The 15,899-nt window shown below is 39.2% G+C and overlaps 1 protein-coding gene across 1 annotated transcript; it reads left to right on the top strand.

Annotated features, from left to right (window-relative positions):
• Positions 1-1,331: 1,331 nt before the first annotated feature.
• On the top strand, positions 1,332-4,649 carry NPVF (neuropeptide VF precursor). Its single transcript, XM_065939918.1, has 3 exons — positions 1,332-1,469; positions 2,855-3,255; positions 4,598-4,649. The coding sequence occupies exons 1-3, from the start codon at positions 1,332-1,334 to the stop codon at positions 4,647-4,649; spliced, it is 591 nt and encodes a 196-aa protein (XP_065795990.1).
• Positions 4,650-15,899: the final 11,250 nt, after the last annotated feature.

Genomic DNA, 15,899 nt, shown 5'->3' on the forward strand with positions numbered 1-15,899 from the left:
CACAAAGGCTTATTTGCCCCCTACTTCCCCTGCCTGCCCCCCACCCCCAGCATGAGGAATCCTCCCAGACCAGGGATTGAACCCATGTTCCCTGCATTGGCAGGCGGACTCCCATTCACTGTGCCACCAGGCAAGTCCCAAGATGGTACAATTCTTGACATAAAAGGTGCAGTTTTATGACTTGCTTTTTTGGGAATTCACCTCTAAGTGCCTATATCTAGAAGTAGCTGGATTATTAGAAATAGATCACCTTAAGTTCTTTTTCTCCTAAGAGGGCTGAATGGACAGCGGGGAATAGGTAATGATTTCTCTAGAATCTAGGCAGGAATATAGGCAGTCCAGTGATAAGGAAAACCTTTAAGAATACCAGTTAGCTGTTCTGAAAGAGACTTGCATGGGCATTTCAGTAAATAAGCATTTATTTCTGTAAATTCTTTTCTTATGCCATGATGTCAGTGAGCCTGTGGCAGGGCAAGATTACCTAAACAATGTAGGTCGGGGAACAACAAAATTAGCATGTGTGTAATTTACCAGTCCTCTGCCAGCATTCTTTAAGGGGTTTGAGGTGGAAGGTAGGATGTGGCATCATCATAGAAATAAAATCCTGGTGATTTACACAGTTTTGCCAAATAAGGCCCTCAGGGCAGACGCAAAAGGCCTTGAACTGCCTCCAGCCTCTCCCGAGACAGCCACTTTGTCAAAATGCCTATTGCATGGTATTATGCACACCCTTCAGTTTACAGCTGACATTTACTCCTGAAGCTTTTTAATAACAAAGCAGCATTTTACAAAAAGTTAATTAATGGCATTTTATTTCAGTCTTATGTGATTTGGAATTCTTTTCACACTCTTAATTTTGTCTGACATTTTGAAAATACTATGCCTCACTCTTGTGTGTGAATAAAAAATTTTTTTTCAAACATAGCTAACACATACTGAACGCTTTTCCTTTCTCCCAAGAATTGACGCAAACACCAAAGACAAAATACTTCTTTTTTGAGCTCAGAGAAATGAAGCATTCAGTTTGTTTGGAATCTTAATGATGATGGCCCCAAACTTATCTAATTAAATACTCCTTCATGATGAAGAAAATTATTTTCAAAGTTAATGAATTTGCAAGCAGAAATGTTGCTGTCTTCCTAGAACGAATTACCCACATTCCTTACATACATATTTCAGTTAAACACTAATTAATGCTGGTGCTTAAAACACGTGGGATTGATTTCCCAATGAAAGCAAACTTTGTTTTTAGACAGTATAAAAAGACCACAATTTCCTTTTGTATAGACCTCAGCCTGCACATATAAACTTAATTCTAGATTTTGGACAAAATGGAAATTATTTCATTAAAACGATTCATTTTATTGATGTTAGCCACTTCAAGCTTGTTAACATCAAACATCTTCTGTACAGATGAATCAAGGATGCCCAATCTTTACAGCAAAAAGAATTATGACAAATATTCCGAGGTAAGTTTTTTAACTCTGTCTAACAGGACTAGTATTCACCATTGAATATTTGTTCTGAGTCTAGTGCTTTTGTAAAAAATAAGGAAAAAGTTTCTGGTTTGCTTTTTGTCACACTTCAACCCATCCAGGGCAGTGTATTGATGTAACTTGTATTTTGTAGCAAAACTGCACACATCTTGGTCTCATGACCGTCTTAGTGCAGAGTATGATACTTAGCAAGGATAAGGTGCATTAATAATTGTCAGTTGACTCAGAAGTGCTCATTGAAATGAAGAATTGCAGAAATAAGTACTGGTTACATTTCAGCTTAACATTTAAATTATATTTCTATATCTAAGAAAAATGTTTACCCCTAGATGGTGGAATTCCACTTTTTTTTATTTTCTTCTCTATGCCTTATGGAGATTCCCACAGTTGCTAAAATAAGTAGGTATTATTTTCTACAATAAGAAAAGTTACTTTAAAATCTTCATATGGACAAACTTGAATGGCAAAACTAAATCTAATGAAATATATGCTGTATTTTAAATGGTTCCTTTAAAGTTGGTATGGTCATGCTGTAGTAACCCACAAACCAATCAGTGTTTTACTAATGTAATTTACATATTAATAAAATATAATCAGTCTCTTGAAACATGCTTTTAGGTAAAAAAGAAGTCTCTGCCAATTGTACCCCAGAACTTGGCTAGCATGCGCCCACCACTTTGACTTTTAAAGAGGAGGGAAACAAGAGACATGGAGAGGCAGTGGAAAGTGTCTCTAAAAGCAATATATAAAAACATATGAAATATTTTATAAACAAAATGAAGCAAAAACTGAAGGAGGGATAGTTAGGGAGCTTGGGACTGACATGTACACACTACTATATCTAAAATGGATAACCAGCAAGGACCTACTGTACAGTCTAGGGAACTCGGCTCAATATTATGTAACAATCTGAATGGGAAAAGAATTTGAAAAGAATAGATACATGCAAATGTAAAACTGAATCACTTTGCTGTACCCCTGAAATCGTCACAACAGTGTTAATCAACTATACTCCAATAGAAAATAAAAAGTTAAAAAAAAAGAATAACTGCAGTAAAATAAACTTTCACTTCATTTCAATACTTCATTATGTTCCTGCTCCTCGAATACATTGCTGCATTCACTAGATATATTAATATTTTATAGTTGTCTTATAATAGTCCAGGGATGGAGAAACTAGATTGCTTTAAGAAGCTTAATATAAAGTATCTATTTTTAAAATTCTGTACATGAAAGCACAAACTTTGTTCACAGCTTTAACATTTCTACCAATTAAAGTCTGGATTTAACATAATTTAATAATTTAAACTATTGCTTACAACAGTAATAAATTATTTAATGATTATTTCTAATTATAGCCTAGAGGAGATCTAGGCTGGGAGAAAGAGAGAAGTCTTACGTTTGAAGAAGTAAAAGACTGGGGTCCAAAAATTAAGATGAATACACCTGCAGTCAACAAAATGCCACCCTCTGCAGCCAACCTGCCACTGAGATTCGGGAGGAACATGGAAGAAGAAAGGAGCACGAGGGTGATGGCCCACCTGCCTCTGAGACTCGGCAAAAATAGAGAGGACAGCCTCTCCAGACGGGTTCCAAATCTGCCCCAAAGGTTTGGAAGAACAACAGCAGCCAAAAGCATCACCAAGACCCTGAGTAATTTGCTCCAGCAGTCCATGCATTCATCATCTACCAATGGGCTACTTTACTCCATGACCTGCCACCCCCAAGAAATCCAGAATCCTGATCAAAAGAACCTAAGGTAAATACTCGAATGCCAATTAAATGCATATGCAGTTAGCAAAGCTGGTCTAGAAACTTTTAAAACGCTTACATTTTTTCAAAAGAAGTTTCTAAGAGAGTTTTTAAGTTTCTTAGGACTTCCTTGGTAGTCCAGTGGTTAGGAATCCACCCTCCAATGCAGGGGATGAAGGTTCCATCCCATCTTCACTAAGATCCCACGCGCCACAGGGCAAGTAAGCCCACGCAGCGCAACTACTGAGCCTGCCCGCTCCAGATCCCGTGCTCCCCCTGCCTTGAGCTGCAACTAGAGAAAGCCTGCATGCTGCAATAAAGACCCAGCACAGCTAAAAGAATTTTTAAAAGAGAGAGATAAAAGAAAAAAGCTAAGTTTGTAAGAAGGAAAAGGCACAGGGAAATGAACACCTATAAATTGAGAGGGTTAGTTCCTACAGCTCAGATGGTAAAGAATCTGCCTGCATTGTAGGAAATCGGGCTTCAATCCCTGGGTCAGGAAGACCCCCAGGAGAAGGAAATGGCAAGCCACTCCAGTATCCTTGCCTGGAGAATCCCATGAACAGAGGAGCCTGACGGGCTGCAGTCCATGAGGTCACAAAGAGTTGAACACAACAAAGTGACTAACATATACACACACTGATATTAAGTCATGACTTAGCTCCCCCTAAACCACATATGGGTATCCCTCACATTTCTCTAGAGCCACACTCTAAGCAGTAACAGGCAATGATAGAATGAGGAATTCATGCCTATGAGGTATCATCCAACATTTGACTTCTCTAACATGATAGCTCCCCATGAGGGAGTTGTCTGCAAGTACAAAGAACACTATTTCAAAAACCTAGGTTTCAAATTCAGATCTTCTTCCTCAACTTTAAATCAAAATTTCTTTTTCCATAATCTCATGTTAGAAATAATTCCTGTTATTGTAATCATTCTTTGTATTGATATGTATTTACTGAATATCTACTAGTACAAATCCTAGCACAAGCTACTACAAGAAGTTCAAAAATTTAATAAGCTACCTACATATTATTTTGTAGTAGAGCAAATGTTAAAAAAAATTTTTTTTATATAAAATAGAACATGACTCTACTGGTAGAGTTTGGCAATGAATCAGATGTCGGGAGTGGGGTGGCAATGAGGGAGAGAGATGAGTCCATGCTAAGTCTGTCATTCTAAGTGCCCATTACAAATTCAGGATCCCATCAATGTCTCACTCATTTCAAGTGCAGCACAATTCAACTCATGTATAATTAGACAATTAGGATCATGGCCTGCATTTGTATGTTTTCACATGCTATTGTTGTGATGGATAAGAACATTTTGCACTGCTTACATTTTAGGAGACTGGGATTCCAGAAAATAGATGATGCAGAATTGAAACAAGAAAAATAAGAAATCTGGAGCCTGTCCCTAAAGACGACTTAAAGCTGTAGCCTGTAATCTGCAAAGAAATCTATGGTGAAGACAAAGAATGAAGTCACTGCTCTCTTGTAATAAATTATCATTCACAGCAATTTTTCCTTCTTAGTACAGCTAATATCTTGAAAGTTTAAAAATGTAAAAAAATACTGTAATGTAAAGATGAAATAATTTTGTCTAAATAAAAAGACCATTGCATACACTTAAGAAGCCTTTGGTAATGGGGAGAAGAGAAGAGAGAAAGACTGACTTAAGCCACACCACCATCTTATGAATACAGTTACCCTTAAGTAAAAATTTAAACAGAGGAGCAGCCTGGCAAATTTTACAATGAATATTAAATAATTTAACAGAATAACATGTTTGACAATTAAATGAACATGAGTAATAAACCATTTACCAATATTTTTATACACCTACTTTTTCATTGTATTAGCTGTTAGTAAATACATGATAGACTGAAAATCTTTTTAAAAAACAGATAAAAGAAAAAAGCAATTATTACACACCTCTTTAAGTGTCTCTTCTATCCATAACTGAAAATTTGCTTTTTGGTACATTTTTCTCCCTCCTTATTTACTATTTCAAGTTTTTGATTTGTAGACAAAACCTAATTACTCTTAAAACTAACAATTTATGAACACAATATACCACCACCCGGATGTACAGTGATTCAACTTTAGTCATAGAATGAGAAGTCCTTAATCAGATTTATTAAGCAATCTTAATTCCTTAAGGTACAAACCAGGAGTGGCAGTAATTGTCTCCTACCCTGCCCCCAGCTGGGCTATGTTGAATCCCTTTTCCCTGCTGGGCAGAGATCTCTTAATAATACCCCAGACACACTCTTCAACTTCCTCGTCATTGCTTGATATTAAAAAACTCAGTCAACTCCAGCTGAAGATGGCCGACTCATAGCCAAATCAAAGTTTCCCCTCCCCCGTGGCTGGGCGCTGGGGGCTGGAAGGATGTGAAGCCGGAAAGAGGCAAGTCTGCTCCTTCTCTCTTCCTCTTTCCTCCCCTCTCTCACCCCCAAGATAGGGTGGTGGGAGGGAAAAATGGTAGGCCTCTGGAAAAGAGTCTTCTCTTCCAATTTCTCCAAGTTGGGTGGGTGAGGGAGGGGGATGGGTATTTTTGAGTGGGGGTGGGGAATCAAAAGTCCCTGTCTGGTCTTCTTGTTATAATGTTACTTTTTCTACTTTTTGAGTACTTTGGGAAGCACTCGGGGAATGTCACACTGCCCAGGTCAGTGACCTAAGACACTTGGATGCCTTCTGATCTCCTCCAGTCATCCTCATCTCATCTGTACTCTGACTGCCGGAAAGAAAGACTCAAGGCAGCTACCTTCTCAGTGTTCACTTGATTTACACAAAAGGCAGAGGTCCTCGTCATGCCAAGGCAGGACTTAAGCTGCTCCTGGGATGCCCCGCCACTGCCCCCATTTGTCTCCAAGCCCCTCTGCCCCACTTAGGAGGGGCAGAGGCAGGCCAGCAAGCCTACTGCCTACACACGCTACCTACAGAAATGCGTGGCCAGTACCCGCTTCATGACTCCCACTCTCTCTGACTTCCTAGGAACCTCTCTTGTTTGGTTTCAGGGCGAGGGACAGCTGCAGCAGCCCTCCCAGGCAGGGGACGGGGGCGGGGGAGATGGGGATGGGGCAAGACAGGGGCCGATGAGACTCTGCCATCTCTTCGTAAACCCTGAAGGGGCGTCTGCCCCCCCCCCCCCATTCATGACTTGCATTATAAAAGTATTCAGCATCTCTGGACTTCCAGATTTTGGCCCAATTGCACATCCTGAGCAAAGTGAAAGTAGGAAACATCCTGCTGCACTAATAAATAAATAAACGGAAAGCCACTCGGTCCCTCGATACTACATGACACAAGAAAATTTCCTGTCCTAGAACATGGGTTCTTTACCTAAACCCTTGAAATTTATGGAGAATCAATATTAGGTGAATAACCAGCTGTCAGCTGCCTCCTAACCCACAGAGCTTACTCTGTTTCAGCCCCTCAGTACCTACTTCACCAGCTTCTATAAGAAATCCATTCACATGAGGAAGTCTGCAACCTCTCTGAGGACTTGTGAGATCTTGAGGAGGAGGTCACACTGCAAGTGATTTCACTGAGAAAAGTCTTGACTAGACAGGCCTCTTGTCCCAAGTCTCTCTTTAACTGAACCCCTAGCAGGGTCTCCCCCTCTTCTGACCTCTGATATTCACCAGGGGAACTTTATGGCCATGTGACCCCCGCAGGTACACAGGGCCCCACATTTGGTTAAACGCTCTATTGTCACTGTCCTGACATTCTCAATACGTTTGAACAAGGAGTTCTGCATTTTTTAATTTGCAGTGGGCCCTGCAAACTGTGTAGCCTGTCCTGCTCCTCCTATTTCAGCCCTGTTGGCACCTCTGCCTTTTCTCACAATGCCCAATGCCTCCCTGTTTTGTTTTGTCTGATGTTTGTTTATTCAACTGTGCCAGTCTTAGTTGAGACATGCAGGAACTTTAGTTGTGGTATGTAGGATCTAGTTCCCCCCTGCATTGGGAGCGCAGAGTCTTAGCCACTGGACCATCAGGGACGTTCCTTCCCCTCTTTATTTATGAGAACAGCTTCTGTTTTCTGGGCTTCCCTGATAGCTCAGGTGGTAAAGAACTTGCCTGCAATGCAGGAGACCCCAGTTCAATTCCTGGGTCGGGAAGATCTGATTGAGAAAGGATAGGCTACCCACTCCAGTATTCTTCGCTTCCCTGGTGGCTCAGCTGGTAAAGAATCCACCCGCAACGTGGGAGGCCTAGGTTCAATCCCTGGTTTGGGAGAAGGGAAAGGCTACCCACTCCAATATTTCGACCTGGAGAATTCCATGGACTGTATAGTCCATGGTGTCACAAAGAATCGGATATGACTGAGTGGCTTTCACTTTCATTTTTGTTTTCTACATGAAACTCAAGGACCAGCTTATCACACAAGCCTGAGAGATCTGTCTACACCTCATAGTAGGTAAAAAAAAAATAACTGCATGACTCATGAAACATCAAAATGCAAATTTTTTTGTGTGACCCACCATCCCCTTTAAAATGTAAAGGATGGGGCTCAGGCTATGCAGAAATCTTTCACTGGCCCTGGATAAAAACTCAGGCAGATGAACTGAAGTGGTTCTTTGGCCTAAGTCAAAAATGCACAGTCTCAATTCCATTGTAATCAACATTTCAATCTACATTCATTCATTCATGTTCAACTCTTCCCATGTGCGATCTGAGCTGGGTGACAGGAATGAGATTGACTTCTGCTTTCTTTTCCAGCCTCAATTGTTTCCTCACTCTCTGGCTTTGTTGGACTCTTCGAGGATGGAAGAGAATTTGAGAAGAGAGGCAAGGGATATAAGACAGTTCTTGCCAGGGTGAATGGATTCACTGCCAGGACCCAGAGGATGGCCCCATCCACCATGGCTGGACTCAGCCCTCGCCGTGGGACACGGGCACCCACTCCATTCATGCCCATTTCTCTTCCAGGGGTCCTCTTTAGTAGGGCTCAAAGCAACTTCTACAAATCTCTCTTTCCTGCAGCTCATCTCTGGTTACCCACAGCTCACTCTCCACACTGGCTGTGATCCCAACACACCTCTTTTATCTTACTGCCCCCAGACTCTTCAGCTGTGGGGCCTGGAGTTGAGCACCAATTTTTCATTTCTCTCAACCACATGGAGCACATTTCCTCATCACATGGAAGCCTCTCCCTGCTGAAGAGTAATGGGCTCAGTAATTCCTAGCACATGGGCATCAGTAGGGGGCATTCACAGCAGGGTAAAAATGCTCTCCCAAGAAATCTCTTCACAAATTCAGATCTTATCCTTTCGTGGTCTCCAAGTGGGTGAGAAAACTGAGGACTTAGTAGAACCACTTAACAACCACTTCCTTCATAAAGTCTCCACATAGTGATCTGGCTTTGTCATTTTCCAGTCTATCAGATTTTGGCATTTTGATTAAAACTTCACTTTTGCAACAAAGATGGAGTTCTACTTGTAAGGTATGCTCACAGCTGTTAAAAATGACATTGTCTGCATCATTACATATATATGTGCATTTTTCGGGGGAGAGACTTCAGAGTTCTTGGGTAAATTCTCAATAGACCTTGTGATTCCATAAAGTTTAAGATTTACTGCCATAGAAGATTTTTATTTCTAGAATTATTTTAAATTAATATCTAAGTCAGTTTATCAAGGATTATTATTATCTGATTGGTTACTTAAGCACTGAGAACATAACACCCAAACAATCAGAATCACTCAAGGGGTTTAGCTGGATCTTCCTCCAAATGTTGGCTTTTTAGAATAGCAGACAATAGAAGCAAGGTGGTGTGTTCTTCTTCACAGCTCTTCTCCTATGCTTTACCAAGCACATCCCCTCCAATATTCCATTCTCCACCCCGCCTCCTCTCTTCCTACACTTCACTTCCTCAAAGAAATTCCATCTGGATTCACCCTAACGTAAACCTTAGCCAGCCTGTAAAGGCAAGGGGAGTGGGGGGTTGCCGGGGAAAGGTGGGAATGACGCATGCTATGTGTCAATGATTTTCAGGGAGGGCAACTTCCATGGGATCTCAGGTTCACATTTCATACATCATACTAGGACAACGACCTTGAGAAACAGAAAAAGGAAATAAAGGACTGACTCTGGGGCCAATTTCTCAGTGAGAAAAATGAAAGGTCAGTGTTCATCTAGGTGTGATCAACAAAATGAAATAGCCAAGAAAGGGGAGAGTGCCAACCTCTTCTCTTTCATTTTGTCTTCTCTAAAGACCTTCCTGCAAACAGTACTCTACACTCTTCCAATGTAACTTATCGTGTTATTTCATAAGCATACCAAACTACATGCGATTCCCTAGAAATATGCATGTTCACAAAAATATGCACATTTCTGTGCCTTCACTTGTGCTCATTCCTTCAGCTCAAAGGCCCCTTTAATGCTTATCAAAACCCTTCAAGGCCCAATCCTAGTCAAATTTGGATGCAGCTGTATATAAAAGAAAACCTAAACAACATACTTTTTCCAAGAGAGAGGTTTTTTTTCCCCCCACACATATAACAATGTCTGGAAGGAAGCAGTTCTAGGCTGTTGTGGGAATTTCATGGTCATCAAGGACCCATCATTCCAATCACAGGCTGAGCAGCCTATTCGTGAAATATATATTACATAAATATATATTTATATTACATGAAATATATAGCCTATTTTAATGTTTTTCCTTTACTCAAGTAAACCAAGATCAACACTGTTGACACTGTGGGCTGGATAATTCTTTGCTATGGGATCTGCCCTGCGTATCACAGGATGTTTATCAAGACCAGCAGCCTCTACCCGCTAGATGCCAGGAGCACCACCCGATAAATAAGACAACTAAAAACGTCTCCAGATAGTGCCAAATGTTCTCTTGGAGGCAAAATCATCCTTAATTGGGAACCACTGCACTAGCTTGTTCTTCTCTGTATCCCAATCCCAGCTTAATAATAATAGTGACTATTGATTGCTATGATAACTGTCTGTTTTAAAGTTAATACTGTTTTAAGCATTCTCGTTATGTTCATTTTTACACATGAGAACTGAGCTCACAAAGAACATTCTGAAGAAATGAGAGCTAACAGATGGCCTCTACCAAGGTCTGTTTCATTTCAAAGTTTGTGCTTTTCCTCCTTCATCCACTCTCCTGTCCACCACCCCGTCAATCACCTCCCATCCAGCCCCCAAACGTAGTGAGTAGTCAGGAAACAGTTGTTGAATGAAGCTCTCAAAAGAAAACATGAGCACACTGGAGTCCAGGAAGAAAGCCTCAATGCTTTAAACATTATATACAGATTTTTAGAAAGAAGGAAGGAAGGAGGAAAGGAGGAAGAAAGAGGGGAAAAAAAAGACCTAGATGCCTGGACAGCTTTAACCTAGCCATTTGTTAAGGTATTAACCTCAAGAGCAAGTAAGGAAGTGTCCACCTTAGTAATGAATGACCATAAAGATTTAAAACATCACAGAAGAAATGCTCTACCATTTTTAACTTAGACTCTGAAGAAGCAACTAATGATTTTTTTTCTCTATAGCAGAGAAAGTGCTATAGTTGGTGATGAAACTCAACTATCATCAATTATTAATTGCACCAACTATCAGTTTCTACTTCAGTGGGAGAACCGAACTGGTCAAGAGAGGCTTTGACATACTCAGTAATTGGCCAGTGGAGTTGGGAAAAGTATCAGTAAGTACGCCTCTCCCTGAGTTATTTGCAGTCTCTTACCAACCCCATTAATGAAATGAGACAAAGCAATAAAGGAATGAAAGAAAATCCGAAGTAAGCCTGTCCCAGTCCACCAACATGAATTGTGGGAGGTTTGGACTATTGCAGCCTTTCCCAGATTAATGTCTGTTACTAAATGCCCTGTAGAAAATATCACTTTGCTGCTTGGAGCCAAATTGAATTAGGAAAATATTATCTGGTGAACATAATACCCAATGTTTATTTTAACTTACTACTTATTAAGTGGCCTTGAATTCCTAAAACATTTATTAGATGTTGTACATTTTATTTGCTGTTAGAAGTATGAAAACAATCAGGGAGATTTCATTTGCCTTTTTTATGTATTCTATTTTGCTGTGGTAAAATACACATAACATAATATTTACCGTTTTAACTGTTTTTAAGTGTACAGTTCAGTGGCATTAAGTCCATTTCACTTGCCTTTTTACAAGGTCTAGTACTATTCTCTAATTATACTCACACTATTAATATTTAAATAACCATACTCAAAGCTTTAACATTATGTTGCCTACCAAAAAAAATGCCTCTGACAACAATAAGGTTGACGCTTTTTAGAGATGCTCTGATTCTGACAAGCTTATTTAGGAATATTAGATTTTTCACCAGAACATTAAATTTTTTCTTTACTCCCTGGAAGCTTATTTTGAAAGGAAGTAATTGTTGCTAATCTTTTTTCCTCCCAAGCTATTTTATCATCTCACTAGTTTATATGGCTTTGTATTCACCTGGGGCAGAAGTTAGAGCTTCTTTAGAAATATCTGGGACAGCAAAAGCTTCTGTTATCAGTCAGATATGAGAACACATTTATTTCAGAACAGTAATGAAGATGAAACATTTGATTAGTTTAATTTCCCTGGGAAATGGATAATGGACAACAGTCATACACATACTATGTTATAGCACTTCTCTTTGAACTTCAGGGCACTATCACATTCTTTCTAATAGCCCGTTTTTGTTTTTCCTATATCATGAAATTTTCCTCTTAGAACAAAAGACAAAGGCAATATGTAATATCCTATGTGTAGGTTAGGAAATTAGAAGTTATTCTCTTCGTAAATGTAGGAACTAAAGTATGAAAGGAGTTGAACTGGAAAATCACTATTAGAATGAGGAGTGGAGTAATACTTTAATAAGATTAATGTGGAATTAATACTCTCTTTGTAGAGATAGAGAAATATTATTTTAATCCTGAAGAAAAATTATCTCAAAATTTATTTTACCTCTTGCCAGATTTCCAGGCATTAGTATACTGTGATTAATAAAACATAAAACTATTGTTTCACTTTCTTAAAATATGCAGCAATACTAATTAGCTATGGCAATATGCCTACATAATTTTCAACCTGCTTTTAAAAATGTCACACAGCTTTTCCCTTGTAATTTAAAGCACTGAATTGTAACTGATATTGCAAAGTTACTTTTAACCACTAGAGGGCAGAAAATGTTCCCCATTTGTACGTAACTGATTTAAAAATCTTAGACCAAAAACAATCTTAGACCCACCACAACAGAAAGTCTTTAAGATCCTCTTGCTATTGCACAATACACTGCGCACTTAAGGCTCAGTTATCAACTAAAATTTTAAACTAACGCACAATCACCTCAATTGAACAGTTTATAGTAGACAAAAGTAAACATTTTTACAGCCTGAGTCTAGCTGTGAGTTAAGGATTATTAGCATTAAGGAATCAGCACATCTTTAAGGAAAGTCAGAATACTTAAACAAAACAGGCAGTACCCATTAAGAATCAGCAAGATTCTTTCTACTTTAAAACATCTACAATCGAATGGAAAGGTTGTTTATCATAAAATTAAAATAGTAACTGAAGTCATAAATTGATCAAATGCTAAAATATTTACATGTGACTCTTTAATTTCTTTATGTACTTTCTTTTACCACAAACCAAATGTAGCTCTAATTGTGACAAAGATGCTTTACATTTCCTCTTAATATATCTTTTTGACCTCATTAATTTTTGTTAATTATTTCTATTAATTTTTGTCCCTCCCAATTAAGGCATTTGCATTTCAGTAACTAAAGCATTACTTCCTTTGATTAGAAATCACAACCTCTTCACTTTCTCACTCTCATTAATCAAAACATATCATGGTGAATTAAGGCATTTGGATTTCAATCTGTCTGGGTAACATTTTAACAACTGCCCCCTCTGCCTTCTCTCTCTGTCAGTTCTGGTCATGTCTTACATCACAGGACAGAGAGAGGGAAATGGTGGCAGGCTGACAGAAGAAGAGAACAGGAATGAAGCCAGGGGTTATATCACTGGAGTCAGCGACTTCTCTGATGCATGAGCCCTTCACTTGCCAATCAAACCTGACAAGGCTTTTACCTTGTAGGGTTATTGCTGACCTTACCCAAGACACTAAATCATTTCTGCAGTCTTGTTTCTTAGCCTAAGCAAACCTGCTGTCCCCACCTTTCAAGTCTGTGGGCACTGTGTACTCTAACACCAATAAACACAGCACAGTGGTGTAGAAAAGCTAAAGAGGGACCGAGAGAGGTGTCACTTCTCTTGGACTAACGAAAGCGATGCACATGTAAAACCAGGGCTAGTCAGAGGGAACGGCTTCCATGCTATGACTACTGGTATAAAGTTACAAACTGGCAGTTTTTTAAAAAGTTTCTAACAACTATAACTACCCAGTAATAGATCTGACTCACATGAGTCATGGAAAGGTGTTTAAGCAGAGACTGGATGGTTACATATCAAATAGAGATACCAAAAAGGAATACCACAGATGTCACTTCTGCTTGTGTGAAGTTGTACTAATTAACTTCCAAAACCTTATCAATCTTCTTTTAAGATTTATTTAAATCTTTTAAGACTTATTTTATGTTTAGCAAAGAGATACCTGCACAAGTTTTAAAAGTCAAAAGAATGCTGCAAGGCTTTTAGTTAGGGTGACTGTAAAAACTTCCAGTTTCCCAGGGACAGTTCAGATTTATGCCTGTTACCCCAGTGTAAGTATTAATAGCCCTCCCTTTTACTCTCCAAACTGTCCCAGTTGGATGATAAACTAATGTCCCAAGCCCCAACCACATCCACCCCCAATTTCTATTCCCCAGAAGCAATTAATTTCAATATGTTTAGAAATTTTTCTATACGGATTCAAATTTCTAAACAAACAAAACATGAGAATACTACTTGCATCAGTTAAAATTACCTTAACCTGGCAAAGGCCAGGGGGCGGAAATAATTGACTTAAACAGGTAGAAAGAGGTGCCTGGAAGGTGTATTGTTTGAAGACTTATTTATCTGAAAATGACTTCCTCCTTCACACGCTGGGATTTTATATCCATTCAAATTCTCACAAAGCATAGGAGTAGGAAATGTAGTGTCACTGCTGAGACACACTACCTAGATCTCCCTTCAGAATAAGATCTGCCACTCACGCTATCAACTCTGACGGGGGCCAACTCAGCTGCAGAGAGCTAGCTATCCACCATAATACCCTTCCCAAATCAGAAGCAGTCAATGCCTGACTGAGTCAGGGGTGAAAACAATTTTTCCCACCCAACCTAGGGCTGCTCTGAGATGCCATCAGTACTCCAGAGCTCCACGGGCTAGCCAAGGTTTTGTCAGGCTCATGTCACTGATGGACTTGTCCCTCTACCCAATCTTGCTTCCTTTTCTTCCTTCCACAGGTGTTGATTTTTAATAAACAGCTTAGACCCCAAACTCCATCTCATCATCTGCTTACAGAAAATGCAATCTGCAAGAAATAGGTACTATGGTTCAAATTCAAAAAGTTCAAAAAAGAAATATGGTCAAATACCTCCCTCCCACCGCTGAGGTCCAGTTATTAGTTCCCCTTCTCAAAGGCAACTAATGTGGCCAGGTTTTTGTGCATATTTCTAGGAATAGTATGCATATATAAGAAATGCTTATACATAAATACATGCTTCCCTGGTGGCTCAGAGGTTAAAGCATATGCCTACAATGCGGGAGACCTGGGTTCGATCCCTGGCTTGGGAAGATCCCCTGGAGAAGGAAATGACAATCCACTCCAGTATTCTTGTCTGGAAAATCCCATGGACGGAGGAGCCTGGTGGGCTACACCCCATGGGGTCGCAAAGAGTCAGACACGACTGAGCAACCTAACAATAACTTTATACATACATACATATATATATATATATATATACAGACACACACACACATGTATACACATAATTTATAAGAAAACATATAATTCCATTTGCTACACAAGTAGTACATACTCCACAACTCTTCAATATTTTGACTTTTTTCCATTAAAATATATCTCAGAGGTTGTTACTAGACAATACATAAAACATGTCATCATTCTTTTTAATAGCTGCCTGGTATCCCCTTGCATAGAAATAACAATTTATGTGGTGAACAATTATGTCAAATCTTTTCCTATTATGCACAGTGTTACATTGAATAATCTCTGTGTGCATTAGATACCTGTTATGCATGTTTTCAAACCCTATGTGTGCATGCATGTAGGAAAATTCCTAGAAGAGGGGTTCCTAGGCCAAAATGCTATGCGAGCATGCTCAGTCGCTTCAGCTGTGTCCACGCTACAGTTATAATTTTAACAGATGCTGGTAAATTGCCTTCCTTTTCTATCATACCAATTTGTACTGTCTTGAAAAAAATAGGAGTGTATTTCCTCATACCCTTCCTTTATTGTATCACTGAATTAAGAGTCCAATATAAAATATAACAAAAATAGACATTATAAATATCTGATGAAAATATATTTATTATATATTCATGAGACAGGGGGAATTCTATAAAATTTATTTGCCAAAAATTTGAATGGTCAGTTGAGCAATTTTAAGTGATTGAGGGGTGGCTGGAGTCTGTTTATCAGGCTTGTTCACAAAGGGCAGATTTGCACTTAATAGCCATCATATTGCTTAAGCCAATTT

Source organism: Muntiacus reevesi, chromosome 6, assembly GCF_963930625.1.
Source record: "Muntiacus reevesi chromosome 6, mMunRee1.1, whole genome shotgun sequence".
Lineage (NCBI taxonomy): Eukaryota > Metazoa > Chordata > Mammalia > Artiodactyla > Cervidae > Muntiacus > Muntiacus reevesi.

Excerpts from the sequence above, each read along its gene's own strand:
- NPVF (XM_065939918.1), top strand. The coding sequence starts at position 1,332 with ATGGAAATTATTTCATTAAAACGATTCATTTTATTGATGTTAGCCACT. Across the intron at positions 1,470-2,854 it reads ATTATGACAAATATTCCGAG|CCTAGAGGAGATCTAGGCTG; the intron begins GTAAGTTTTTTA and ends TTCTAATTATAG. Across the intron at positions 3,256-4,597 it reads CCTGATCAAAAGAACCTAAG|GAGACTGGGATTCCAGAAAA; the intron begins GTAAATACTCGA and ends CTTACATTTTAG.